At 38.4% G+C, this 13049-nt stretch overlaps 1 protein-coding gene across 4 annotated transcripts in view; it reads left to right on the plus strand.

The window, feature by feature from the left end:
* Nucleotides 1–13049, plus strand: part of nbeab (neurobeachin b) — a 220153-nt gene that overhangs the window by 61512 nt on the left and 145592 nt on the right. For all 4 annotated transcript variants that reach the window (XM_081614411.1, XM_008426293.3, XM_008426301.3 and 1 more), the window contains exons 9-13: nt 347–544; nt 736–869; nt 2920–3028; nt 5492–5644; nt 8089–8257. In XM_081614411.1, coding sequence (XP_081470537.1) covers nt 347–544; nt 736–869; nt 2920–3028; nt 5492–5644; nt 8089–8257 — 763 coding nt within the window. The remainder of the gene's footprint in view (nt 1–346; nt 545–735; nt 870–2919; nt 3029–5491; nt 5645–8088; nt 8258–13049) is intronic.

Below are 13049 nucleotides of genomic sequence, written 5' to 3' on the forward strand. Positions count from 1 at the left end.
GCTATTTTGCTGCTTTCGAGTTAATTGTGCCAAGAACGGTTTGCATCACTGAAATGTTAAATTGTGTTGCACTTTGTGGCTGATTACACTAATAAAGATTGATAAAAATTAAAAAAGACAGTTCTAATCAGTGTAGAAATTGCATTTTCAAAATGTTGCCTTTTTCGCGCAGCTTTGATCAGCTCATTCTCAAATAATTTTTTTTCCATCAAGTCATAATTAAGATAGCACCACAGAGAAAGTGATAAGGGGCTTCTGCAGAAAATAACTTTGCATTTTGTCCCGTGTTTCCTTTTATCTCCTAATTCCCTGATTTGCTCTAGTTTTTTTTTTTTTTCTTTTGCAGAGTACGTTTAAGTTCAAGTCGGAGAGTGATATCCACTTAGCAGAGCATCACAAGCAGGTGTTGTACGATGGTAAATTGGCAGGCTCCATCGCCTTCACCTACAACGCCAAGGCCACCGACGCACAGCTCTGCCTGGAGTCCTCCCCTCGTGAAAACGCCTCTATCTTTGTGCACTCACCGCACGCCCTTATGCTTCAGGTCAAATGCATTGCTCGTAATCTGTACACACCACCTGAGGCGATGATGAATTCATTTATGTTTTTTTTTTTTTTCTTTTTTATTCAGTCAACATGAATATTGTTTTTATTTTTTCTTAATTCTGACTTTGTCTATTCGCAGATATTGTACCAAACATGGCATTTGTTTCTGTTTTGCTTTTATCCTCACAGGATGTGAAAGCCACAGTTACGCACTCCATCCACAGTGCCATCCACTCTGTTGGTGGTATCCAGGTACTCTTTCCACTTTTTGCTCAGTTGGACTTTCATCAGTCGAAGGACAGCCAGGTGGAAACCACAGTCTGGTAGGTTAATATGTTGTGTTACCATGCAGAGCACAACCTTGTTTGATGCAGTAGATGGTAAACACTTGACACTATGGCAGGTGACAAAGCTCTCTGGTTGGATCCGTTAATGGCAGGTTTCCCTCCAGCGTTCTTTTAGGAATAGTTTGTGCAGCTGTCTGAGTCTGAACAGCTCATTTCTGGGTCTTTACAAGGGAAAAGAGTTGCAATAATTTATTTGCATCTAAATTATTAAATTGATTAAAGTAGGACTAGGAGTATCTCATGCATGTCGATTTGTAATAAGAATATTTAAATATGTCCCTCCAAGATAGCACTTATTGCAATATACCCCATTTAAGCTTAAAATTCTGACTAGTAAGGGCTTTCCTGGCTGGTTTGCAACTGGATTGCAAAAACTTGTAACCAGCATTAATGTCTGATATGATCATCCATATACTGTTGTCTTTGATCAGCGTACAGTTGGAATTTAAGAAGTTCTTGATTTCATGCTGGCAAGATGTTGCATTAATGTTGAAAGTATTTTGTTTTCACCATAAAAGTAACCGTTCATACATCTAACCAGTAAGTTGTTGTGCTTAGACGTATGAAAAAGGGAAGTTGCATAATGCAAAGCACACAGCAAATATTGCTCTCAGTACCTATAAACCGAGGCAATTGAGCAAGTAATCTGTTAAAGAAGTTTTATTAGTCTGAATCCTGTAATGGTGTTTATAAAGCTGTAGTGCATTTTTCATTATTATCTCTACTCTCATTCCTCTTATCCTGAGCTTGTCTTCCCAAAGCTTTGCGGCTTGTGTGCTGCTTGGATTCTTAGCTCTGCTTTTATACTGCAATAGTTTAATAACATGGATGGATGCAGGAGTGGCCACATAGGAGCACAAATCCCTGATCCCCAAAGCTCTCTGCGTCCAAAGACTCCAGTCCTCTCTGCTCTCCATCCCTCTTCTCCTCTCGCCAGCGTGCGTTCCTCTTTGGTTCACAGTGTGCACCCCTACCAAACACGGCACTTTGTCGTTGCTTTAAGACTTAGTCCCTCTAAAGCCTGCTGGGCATTGGAGTTCAAAGCTTTTTCAGCAATTAACTTCCTATTTGGCCTGAGGGTTTGCTGTTCCCAACAGCATGCACAGATAGTGATTTTAAAAAAAAATATCCTTTTAATAATAATTTTCTCTGATACTTCCTGTTTCCAACCTGAATGCAAAGCAGGAGTGAAAACACATCAGTCAGCTGTGTTCTACCACACTGGAAGAAGGCTGGTTACTTGTTAATTATCTGAACCAAGGAAGCACAAAGTTGATTGTCACACATTTCTATTTTTGCTTTGCTTTGTCTGTAATAGTGAAGGTGAATTACTGGAGAAAAGGGAACTTCGAACTGACTATGCACCAACATACTAGATACACATCAGACTGGATGAGTATGTATGCTGTGTGCACACTATATGGGCGAGTCTGTGCAGCGGTGATTGTGGCCTTGTTTTTGTTGAGCTGGAGTGGAAACCATTGGAGGATGTGCGGGAAAGCCGATTAAGAAGTGTCACCGAGCACCACTGTCTTTCAGCCAAAAGGCTTCAGCAGAAAAGCTGTACAACAAAGAAACATTTTCTTCACTGCGACGCCTTGGTCCTTTGAATCCCCACTCCTGTATGAACACACACACACACACACGCACACCCCCACACAGACACACACTCTGTTAGAGTTCACCTCAAAGACCACCCCTTGCTCCCTTGAGGACTCAAACAAAACCCCAACTTTCCTTTCTGAATTTGAGAGGGATAAAAAAGGCTGGGCTTGATTCCCCAGCTGATTGCTGACATCCTCTGAAAATGACCTTGTTGTTTTCCCTTGGCTGCACTGTCTTCCTATGCTGCAAGAGTTAATTTATTATCCTTTTGCTATTTTTACCACCACAACAATGCAAATGGAACTACCACAACAATCTAATTTTCTGTATGACTATTAGATTTAATTCCTGCTAAGAAGTCTTGTGAAAGCCGATGAGTTTTTACCTTTTCTTCTCTCTTTTTTTTTTTTTTTTTTTGCAGTGCCACTCTCCTAGCCTTTTTGGTTGAGCTGCTGAAGAGTTCTGTGGCCATGCAGGAGCAGATGCTGGGAGGAAAAGGCTTTTTAGTGATTGGGTACCTGCTGGAGAAGGTATGGAGCCAATCTCATCAAAGTTTCACCGACAAACCCATTAAGGGTCTATATCATTAAATTAAAATGTTAATGAAAAGTTAATTTATCTCAGCCATTCAATTGATTATAAGGGGAACTCGTATAATGTGCAGTCTTTAACAAATAGAGAAATTTCGAGGCTGAATTACTTTTAATTTTGGTTATTGAGATTTACAACCGATTAAAATTCTAAATGATCTTCCTCATGAAATTTGAATATTAGACCAATTAGATTTTTAGACAAGTCACACCGTAATGCGTCAGACTGCTGATTTGACAGTTGTCTCTAAATAGCATTTGAGTCTCACAAGGAGAATAAAAACAAAAAATCTGTCTGCTTAAGGTGCCACATCCAAACATAGCACTGGAAAGTTAAGTGGAAGGAAAAAATGTGGTAGAAATGTGTGCACACACTATAGAAAGAACCACTATCTTGATTGCAACTATTGAAAAGCAACTGTTGCAATCTTGAAACAATGCTTGATTGCTAATCAAGAATTAGCAAGAGATCCAAATTTTGATTGTCTTCATCTTAAATGCATTGATGCAGCAATTCATCCAAAAGAAGCCATGACCAAGTAACAAGTGCTTCCATTGCATGGACTTCCTTTCTACTACGAAGTCCACATTTATTAAAAATATTTTCTAATGTTAAAACTTCTGAGAAACTTATTTTCAGCTCGCAGTTACGAAGCAAGTCACGAAGTAAAAAGGAAATAAACTTTAAAAATGTAGCTTATATCTGTGTAACAGCAAAAGGTTTGAATACTTATGGACATAATTTAAAATTATTACTCTTCTTATTAAAAAATGTGCATTATTGATTCTTATGTAGATTAAAAAGAAAACTTGATTTAAACAGTTAAAGAATAAGCCAAAGTGAACAAATATTGGAAAACGTGAAGCGCTTTTAATATATACAGGTTTCACTTTTTGAGTTGAATTACTGTAACTTTTACATTGCATTCCTTATTTATTGAGGTCCTCTAATTCTATCAAGTTCCAATTGAAAAAGTCTCGCATCAGCTTTAAAAATCTTTTTTTGCACATTTGCTTTCATTAAAGTGTTTGAACGATATGCGATTTCATGTAGAAAAACTGTCTGCGAGTTTCCAGCTGAACACCCCATTTGCTATCTCTCATTGTCCAGGTACACTGTGTCTTGTCTGCGTCTTGTTCTATCAAGGTGCACAGTGTTTTGTCTGTACTCTCAAAGCCCTGTCAGTAGTCTAATCTTCTATTGCCTGTGGCAAAGTCCTGTACGTTTCTTTGAACCGAACAGAGGAACATGTCCCCCACTTTCTGCATCAGTCTTTATTTACCCATTTTGTGATTCAGATCTAGCAGCCAGCATCCCCAGAGTGCTGTCTCTTTCAGAGCACTGAGATATGACTCCACTTTGTCACTCAGTGACTCGCCTGCCTACTGGCTTCAGATGCTGTAAACTAACAGCCAGGCATAGTCGGCACCTGAGAGCTGCTGTTTTTTCTCCCTTCCCTCTTGCTGCCAGGTTTCACACTTTCACATATCGCACCATCTGTTCATGATCTGTTTATGCCACAACTTCCCTCCTCCTTTGGCCTTCATTTTTCTTTCTTCCCATCTCAAAGTCCCCACCTGGAATGACAATAAGCACCAGGCGTGAGTTGTAATGGCACTTGTCACATGCAGAATTGCCTGTAAAAGTGTCCATTATATCCTTATTTTTGTTTTATTATATAATAATGAGGTAAACTAGCTGAGTAGATCGATTTCTCACCAATGTTATAATGACAAATTGATACCGCAGTGTTTAAGACTTGAGACCAGATTTTTTATTTATTTATATTGTGACCAAGAAACCTCCATTAGTTACCCCGGAAGCATTTATAAATTTTGTGTTTTGCCAGGTATGAGTTTGTCTGAGAGTCTCACAGTATGATAAACAAGAAGAAAAATAGTTTGCTATTCTTTTAGGTGAATTTGTCTTTCTTGTAAGAAAGGGAAAAGCCTTCCTACAGCCGGGTGATTAGCAGTGTGCAGCAACAGGTGAAGGGGGGCAGACACTGCTATGCTTTGCTCCACACAGCTGTAGAAAACTCTGGTCATGCTGACATTTTCTCTGCCATCTCTTCAAAACAACTTTAATTTGTGAAAATGGTATGATGGAAAATTTAAGAAGTTCTGAAACTGGCTCTTTTTAAAACCTTGATGTGCCTTTTCTTTCAGTAAAAGGTTAACTGGTACCAGTGCATTAAAGAGAAAATTTAGCATGTGCAAGTTTAGAAATTATATTGCATATTATGAGCTTAATTTGTTTCCAGGTCATCTATAATAGTCTTATAGGTCAGATTTGTTAAAATGTTCATCTACAACTAAATAGATTTTCAAAATGCAGTGACCATATTAATATGCCATCATGAATGTGTTTTTTATTGTGATTTTGCGGCTCTGTTTTTCCAGTCTTCTCGTGCACACATCAGCAGGGCTGTTTTAGAGCAGTTCCTCTCCTTTGCAAAGTATCTTGACAGTCTGCCACACGGAGCGCCGCTGCTGAAGCAGCTGTGCGATCACATCCTGTTTAATGCAGCCATTTGGATCTACACCCCAGCCAAGGTGAGCCACTGCAAACGGCAAGACGAGCAACCAGAGATTCAAACTCGACTGTTTGTCACCGCTGCCTTTGTAAAAATGTGAAGACAAATTTGTGTTGATCAAATGTTCTTTTGTGGAAGCAAGTAGACATTTTCTTTGTGACAATCTCGGGAAGCTTTCAAAGGCAGCAGATAAAACTACTGGTGAAATACGTGCAAATGAGAATAAATATTTAAATGAAGGAACAAAAGAACAAGTAAAATCTAACCGTAACCTGTTCTCAGTATCTAAATGAAAGCTATTAAACCACACCACAACTAACACAACAAAAGGTGTTACGGCAATTCGCAGCATGAGGAAGAATGCTTTTTTTTCTTCTTCCCCCCCCAATTACAAGTTGTATACATTTCTCTCAAAGTGGTGGCGCGTCCTAAATTGGACACTGTAAACTGTTTTGTTCCCGTGCGACACATTTTTAAATTGCATACAACATTGAAATGTTGCCATTATGCTCCAATTTCACTGGTCTCAAATACATTTTTTAAACGTTTTGGTGTTTTTCCAGTCCTACATTTAAATAATTACCCATAAAATGAAATCAGACGTACTAAATAAATAGTGTGTGTGTGAGTGTGTGCGTGGGTGTGCGTGTGTGTGTGTGTGTGTGTGTGTGTGTGTGTGTGTGTGTGTGTGTGTGTGTGTGTGTGTGTGTGTGTGTGGTGTGTGTGTGTGTGTGTGCGCGTGTGCATGTGCGTGTGTGTGTGTGGCAAATGTGTTTTTTTTTTCATTGGTAGGCAGCACACAAATATATAAATAGAAGTATGAAAGAAATACTAAACTGCCCAGAGGCATGCCAGTGACACTTCAAAATGGAGCGATCAGAAAGGATGGATGAAAAATGAGAGAAATGGCTTGGTAATGAAAGGAGTTGGAGCACTTTGAGCGTCTCTGAGGCCAGCTGCTTGGGTGCACTTTCCTAGGTGGCCAACGTGGTAAAATTCATTTACCTGTCCCTTTCTGCTACCAACTTATAGCATGCTGCAAGCTGTGTGACTTGCATTAAAGCAGGAGACTTCTGGCATTACCTTGTGAATAAATTGTATTTTATAGCTGCATTTCTTTGTGTTTATGTAAAGGTGAATTTCCACTGCAGGAATCCTTTAGGAACTCGAATCATTTTTTGGGGGGTAGTTTTTTTTTTTTTCCTCTCATTTCCAGTATAAGAACCTGGGCCAAATCAGACAAAAGGTGGGTTGAAATCTGCTCTGAAAATGGCCAAGATAAAGAGAAAGAGCTTTTTGGATGGACCCTGGACTGAAGGTTAAGCTTTGTAATGGAATAATTTTTTTCCTGGCTAAAACTCCACTGCATTTTGTTTGTCATTTCCCAGTTTATTATTTTTCAGGAAATCATCTTTTTGTATTAACTAAGATTGCTATTTTAATCCCAGCCATTCAGCCTGAACATTGAATGGAGTAGAATATCACCAACCCACAGTTGGGGAACACAGTGTATCAGAAGCAAAGTAACGGGCAAATGGGAAGCACACAGTTACAACTCCAAATTTGTAATAATAATAATAAAAAAATAAACGATAGCATTTATTCCACAGTTATGTCAAATGTACAAAAGCTAAACAGCCATGAAATTAATCTACAGATGGCTCTGCTGGCACAAGTCCATACAATCTCAACTCCATGTCGTTCTTGGCTGTAATTAGGCCGACTATAGGAAGGATGTGGAAACTTTTGGAGATAACATCCAGGAGAGTTGATGGAGAAGTTTATTGTAACATTTATTACAAAGAAGCTTTGTTGCAACAAAAGAATAATCACAAGTGTCCTTCCTTTTTGTAAGGGCGCCTTTCTAAAGTTTGTGTTTTGAAATGTCACGCAGCATATAAAATAGCTAAAGCTTGCATACTCTACCACTCATAAGGGAATTTAGGAACTACCCTAGATATGGTGTTTCTTTAGAGTATTTTTCCTATAGCTAAAATAATTTGAAATCATACCAGTAATGGTCCTAAACTCCAGCGTTGTCCATTTTTTCCTGGTGCAAGGAAAATCTGGTTTTCAGAGTTGTATAACTGCATTTCATTGCAATAGACAGCAATAAATAACAGAAAAGTGCTCTAAATCATCGGCTGTCAAAGAAAAAGTTGGGTACATAAAAACCAAGACTGCAAAAGCACCCGCTGACATTGATGACAAAAAATTTGACTGACCTCATCAAAAACAGGAATTGAAACGTACTTTTCCACTTCCATTTAAAAATCCATCTTTTAGATTCACTGTGCACTTCGACTTCAGGTTTATCTCTTTGCTCTGCTTCCAGTTTGGGGGGATTTGCCACCTGTTAATTTCCACTCCTCGTCTAGTCGATTATGCTGTTATCTGCCTTTAATGATTATTTCACTGTGCTGTTGGTAATATGAATACATATATTTGTTTTTCTCATTCCAGGTTCAGCTTTCACTATACACATATCTTTCTGCTGAGTTCATTGGCACAGCTACCATCTACAACACAATCCGTCGAGTTGGTACAGTCCTTCAGCTCATGCATATGCTGAAATACTACTACTGGGCCTCCAATCCCGCAGACAGCAGTGGCATCGCTCCAAAGGGATTAGGTGAGCATATTTAATTTTAATTCATCTGGATGTTGAGTTACTTTTTTTTTTTTTTTTGCATTAACCATAATTTGATTTATACGGGTTGTTGTAGGCTTCTCATCTATCTCAGGATGAATCCAAACCACCCTTAGAATTTTAGAAAGGAAATCACTGGGAGTGAACCAAAAAACAGTCTTGTGTGCGGTCCCAAGGCTGTTATCAAAGCGACGACAGAAATTGAAGCAGCTCCACCACTTTTTAAATGACTCATCTCCACACAGAAAGGTTTGTCTGTCAGCTGTTGGGACTGTGGCCGAGAGATGGCAGTTTAAGCAGACGCGCTATATCATCTATTGTCATCCCAGTAAGGTGCTTGCTGTGGGTGTTGAGTCTATGAAACGTGGCCCAGTCTACTGACTGGCACACTGAGTCTGTGAAACAGCACATCACCAAGCGAGCTGTAAAGGAAACGAAAGTGTCCTTGAACTGTCATTTCCTTTTTGCTATCCATTATTCTTTTCAGAAACTACCCACTTTCTAATATAGGGGCTGTTTTATATTGGTTTCGAGACCCCACTTTATGCTGCACCAAGGCCCAATAAAATTTACGTGCTGAAGGTTGGAGCTTGACAGCATTGATGTAATACTCCTCACACAATCAAAGGTCAGTTAATCCAAAATAGATTTTTTTTCTTTCTATGCTTCTGCTTGAATTGTTCCTACAGGTAATTCTCATTTGTATTAATACTGAAGGTAGAATAATGAATCCCAGAGTGTAAGTACTGGAAGAATATTGCAGATTCTTTTATGAAGTTCATTCTTCTTCTGATTTGTTAGAATGGGATCGTAATGAATTGCCTTCTGATAGTTGTAATTATTCCTATGCTTGATTTATCAGGGGTTATTTTGACTTATGGATTCCACTGGGCCTTCATCTTTACTTCTCATCTCTCCAGTCAGATGTTTAACCCACTGTCTTGTTTTCAGTGTGGAGATGCATCAACCAGGCTTTCGTTTTCTGATACAGATTTCAGTTTTCCTGGAGGTCTGACCTGTTGTCTTACAATTTTGACAGGTTGAGTTTTTTTTATTTTATTTTATTTTATCTTTTTTTTTTTTTTTTTTTTTTCAAAATTGAAGTACTATAACACACACAAAAAATTGCTATGCAGGTTTGTTGATATAGGCGGTAGTTTTAAGTCAACACAACACAAAGGAATCACAAGACAATTAGCATTTATGTATCAGTGTATCCTTCTAATCTTCATCCAATTTAAATACAGCAAAAATTGTCATGTTGGGAAAAAAAACAAAAAAAACATGGTGATTGTTGTGGTTTTTCAGAATTTGTATCTGAGATGAGAGCTGATCAAGGAAAATTATTCAGTTCCTCTCTTTAGCTCATTTACTTGTGCATCACTGATGATAGTGCACCACTGTCACTTATGCTATATGATATGCAAGAATGGTTTGTAAAGTATGCTTTATAGAAAAACTGGATGCGTTATTCAGAAGATTGTACTTTATCATCAGTGTGTGTATTAAGGACATGTGAGTAAGTCACAGTCAAATCAGACTATTTTACCAAATCAACCTTGGTAAAATAGGAGGAAATATGCTTTTAAAAAAAGAAATTGCTTGTCTTTTCCATTATTATATTGCAGTTTTCTTGCTTTTACCATTATTAAATAGTATGAGTTGAAATCAGTCATTTGTGTAAAGCCTAGAGATAGAGCAAGACCTCTGGATTGTCTTGAGCCATGAGTAATGGCCCAGGGTTTATTATATTGCTATAACTGATTGAATACATCAGTGAGAGTATTTTCTCAGCAATGTGCATGCATTAAAATAAAACTAAGAACAAGGTGGGACGCTGTAAAAGTTTGTGTAAGGAAGTATATCACTATTGAATTAAAAGTTGACAATAGTTATTTGTTTGATTTTTCTTTTAATTGCAAAGACTTGCAAAAATGTGCCCTTCCCAAATTGTGCTACCCATTTGTTAATCACAAATGTCCATTAAGTTCCCTTTTCTCTTCTCCAAATGAAGACCTTTGAATAGAAGACAAATTACACCTCTGATTTTAAAGGAAGGTGAAAGGAACTACAGCTGGGGATGCATCTTAAAATGGATCACATTCATGGTGTACATTAGTCTCAGGCTCCCCGGTTTCATTTGTCTTTGCTTGCCTGGGCAGCTCACTTTTTCTCTCTGTCCTTCTGAACAGAAGAATGACCAAACAAACACAAAAGTAAAAAAAAGAGAGAGAACCAAGTAGATAATGAAGTGTTGAGTTATGGGAACTCAACTATGGGAACATTTAAAACAGATCTCACTTGCTACATGTTCTTTATCTCAAGGCAAATCATCTTTTTAGTTTCTTGTTTTTTTGCAGGTCTTAATAGAGAATGCTCTCATATTAAAGCCATTCGGTTATAGTACAGAATCTGTCCCAGCTGTTGGGCAGATGCTCAGTTTCTCTCAGACTGAGACTTGAATCCACGGCTAACATATTAGCTTTTTCTTTTCTTATCTATTCAGTCTCTGTGCTGGCTTCATTTTTACCAAATGGTGTGTAATGAGGTGGGCAGCAAAGCTTCTTGGCCAGTCAGCACATCCAGTTCAAGCTTGTTTTGTCTCTCATTTAAAGGACAGATCATTAACAGAGATAATGGACTTTAGACGTTTTGGGTTCTTACATCATGGCGGAGCCTCCTTCACTGTGCAGAACTTAAAAAACACCACCATTGGAAAGATTAACTATTTCTCCTCAGAAAATAAAACCTTTCATTGTGTCATGTTCTGTGGTCCATTACAAAGTCCAAATGGGCAAGTTTGTGTGGTGAAAGGAGAACAAAACGCCTCTGTTCACTTCCTTCTCTGCCATTGCCAAAACTAATGAGACTATAATTCTACAACAGCGAAGAAAAATGACATCATTATTCACAACTTCTCCTTCTGTTCGCTGATTGGCCAGGTTGAAGTTCTACCGGGAGAATCCAAGTCAGTAGGAGAATGCCCAGATTGTGCTGTGAAGTGTGATTAGAATCAAGTAGAATTGCACAGGAAGGAAATAGCCAGGCTAGTGACCAAAACTTTACAGGGGTTGTTAGGCCCTGTTTCCAAATGGCTGACTTTTAGGACACAGAGACGCTCGAACTTCAGTGTTTGAACCTCGAATTTGCTCATGAGAACTCAATAACGTCTCTTAGTTACATGCAAGATAAGTTTTAAAAATGGTGTTTTCAACAACAAGGTATACGGCAGTTCACTGCTGACAAGAGTTGTATAGTGCTTATTATGCCTTAGGACTCACCTGAATTGTTAGTGACTGTTAATGAGGCAGAAGAAAGAAAAAAAAAAGCTTCTATTTAATGCTTCTTTCTTTGTCCACCATCACTAAAGTTCACTAAGGAACCAGAATGTTCACAAACATTAGACTGCAGTGAAAATGGTGGGTGTTCAGTCTCTGAATTGTCTGTCCTCTTTGATTTTATTTTCTGTTTTGTTTTGTCACTTCATATGCTAATGTTTAAAAGTTGAATGCCAGAATGTAAAATTCCTCTCATAAATGGCCTGAATGTGAGCAGATTTAAAACGGCACTGGAGTTTTTTCTGTATATTATCACAATATGACTAAAAAGCTCATACCCACACCTGTCAACAAAACAGATGTACCATTGTTACACTCCAGCCGAATACCTGCTAACGCTGCTTCAAACGTAAAAACAAGGGTTTCTGTTATCAAGGACACAGGGAGTTAATCTGTAATAAATCATTTTTATGTGCAAAGGTTTGTGCAACTATAACGGACGCATGTTATTGTCTTGACTTTATTATCATTCATAAGCTGCAATAAAATTCCAGCAATAATCACATGGACAGAAATTGTTTTTCAATAAACTCATTCTTCTTGTGCCTTTGGGACGCAGGAATTAAAGCAGTCTGTGAATGAGAAACAAGGGCCGTGCAGGGTTGGTGAGCATAATTGGTTGTGAATAACTTAGATGTGGTGGCTGTGGTAATAATGTTCTTATCATCCCTTTTATGTTCGGCTCTATCCCTTTGGTGGAGTTTCCTCTCTACTGCTATTAATCAGTGTCAGGATGCAGAGGCACTTACCTTCCTCCACCTTCCTCAGGGAGCCTCATCATTGATTACATTGACTGGCTGAAGTAGCAGGATGGTCAGGTGTCTGCTGCCATTATATTGGTTCCCATTTCAAATAAACATGTGTTCAGCCAAGGCAGAGGTTGGAGTTTATCAGTGCAGGGAAGGAGAGGGGGGGGAGCATTGGGCAAAGTGACCAATTTTCTCTGAACTTCCTCTTGTTATTGTATTTAACCCAGCTGGTGCTATATAATAGTGCCGTAGTGGCAGAGGATTTTCTCTGTCCTAGTGCTTTGCTTTTTGCACGGGATAAACAACAAATGGGTTAACACGACTGAAACTTTGACAAACCTTTAGTGTAACAGCAGGAGTTCTGCTAGCACAACAAGGTCAGCGCATTCTATATATGTATTGTGATTTCTGCTGTGTCCTAATGAATACTCTTGGGTTTTATTGATCTGGCTGTAGCTGCAGCTTATTAACTCTGTGTACATAAAAACAGGCTGGGCTTTCAAAAACCAGGGAATTTTGAATAAAATCTGATATAAAAAAAAAAAAAAGATTCCTGTGCAAAACAGATCTGTGACATGGCGATAAATCAATGTATCCTGATATTCCTCTTAATGTTTACAAGGTGTATACTCCTGGTAACAAAATGTATCAGATATTGTTAATTTTGGTGGATATTTTATGAAGAGA

Source organism: Poecilia reticulata, chromosome 13 (genome assembly GCF_904066995.2).
Source record: "Poecilia reticulata chromosome 13, P_reticulata-male-v2, whole genome shotgun sequence".
In the NCBI taxonomy this organism is placed as follows: domain Eukaryota; kingdom Metazoa; phylum Chordata; class Actinopteri; order Cyprinodontiformes; family Poeciliidae; genus Poecilia; species Poecilia reticulata.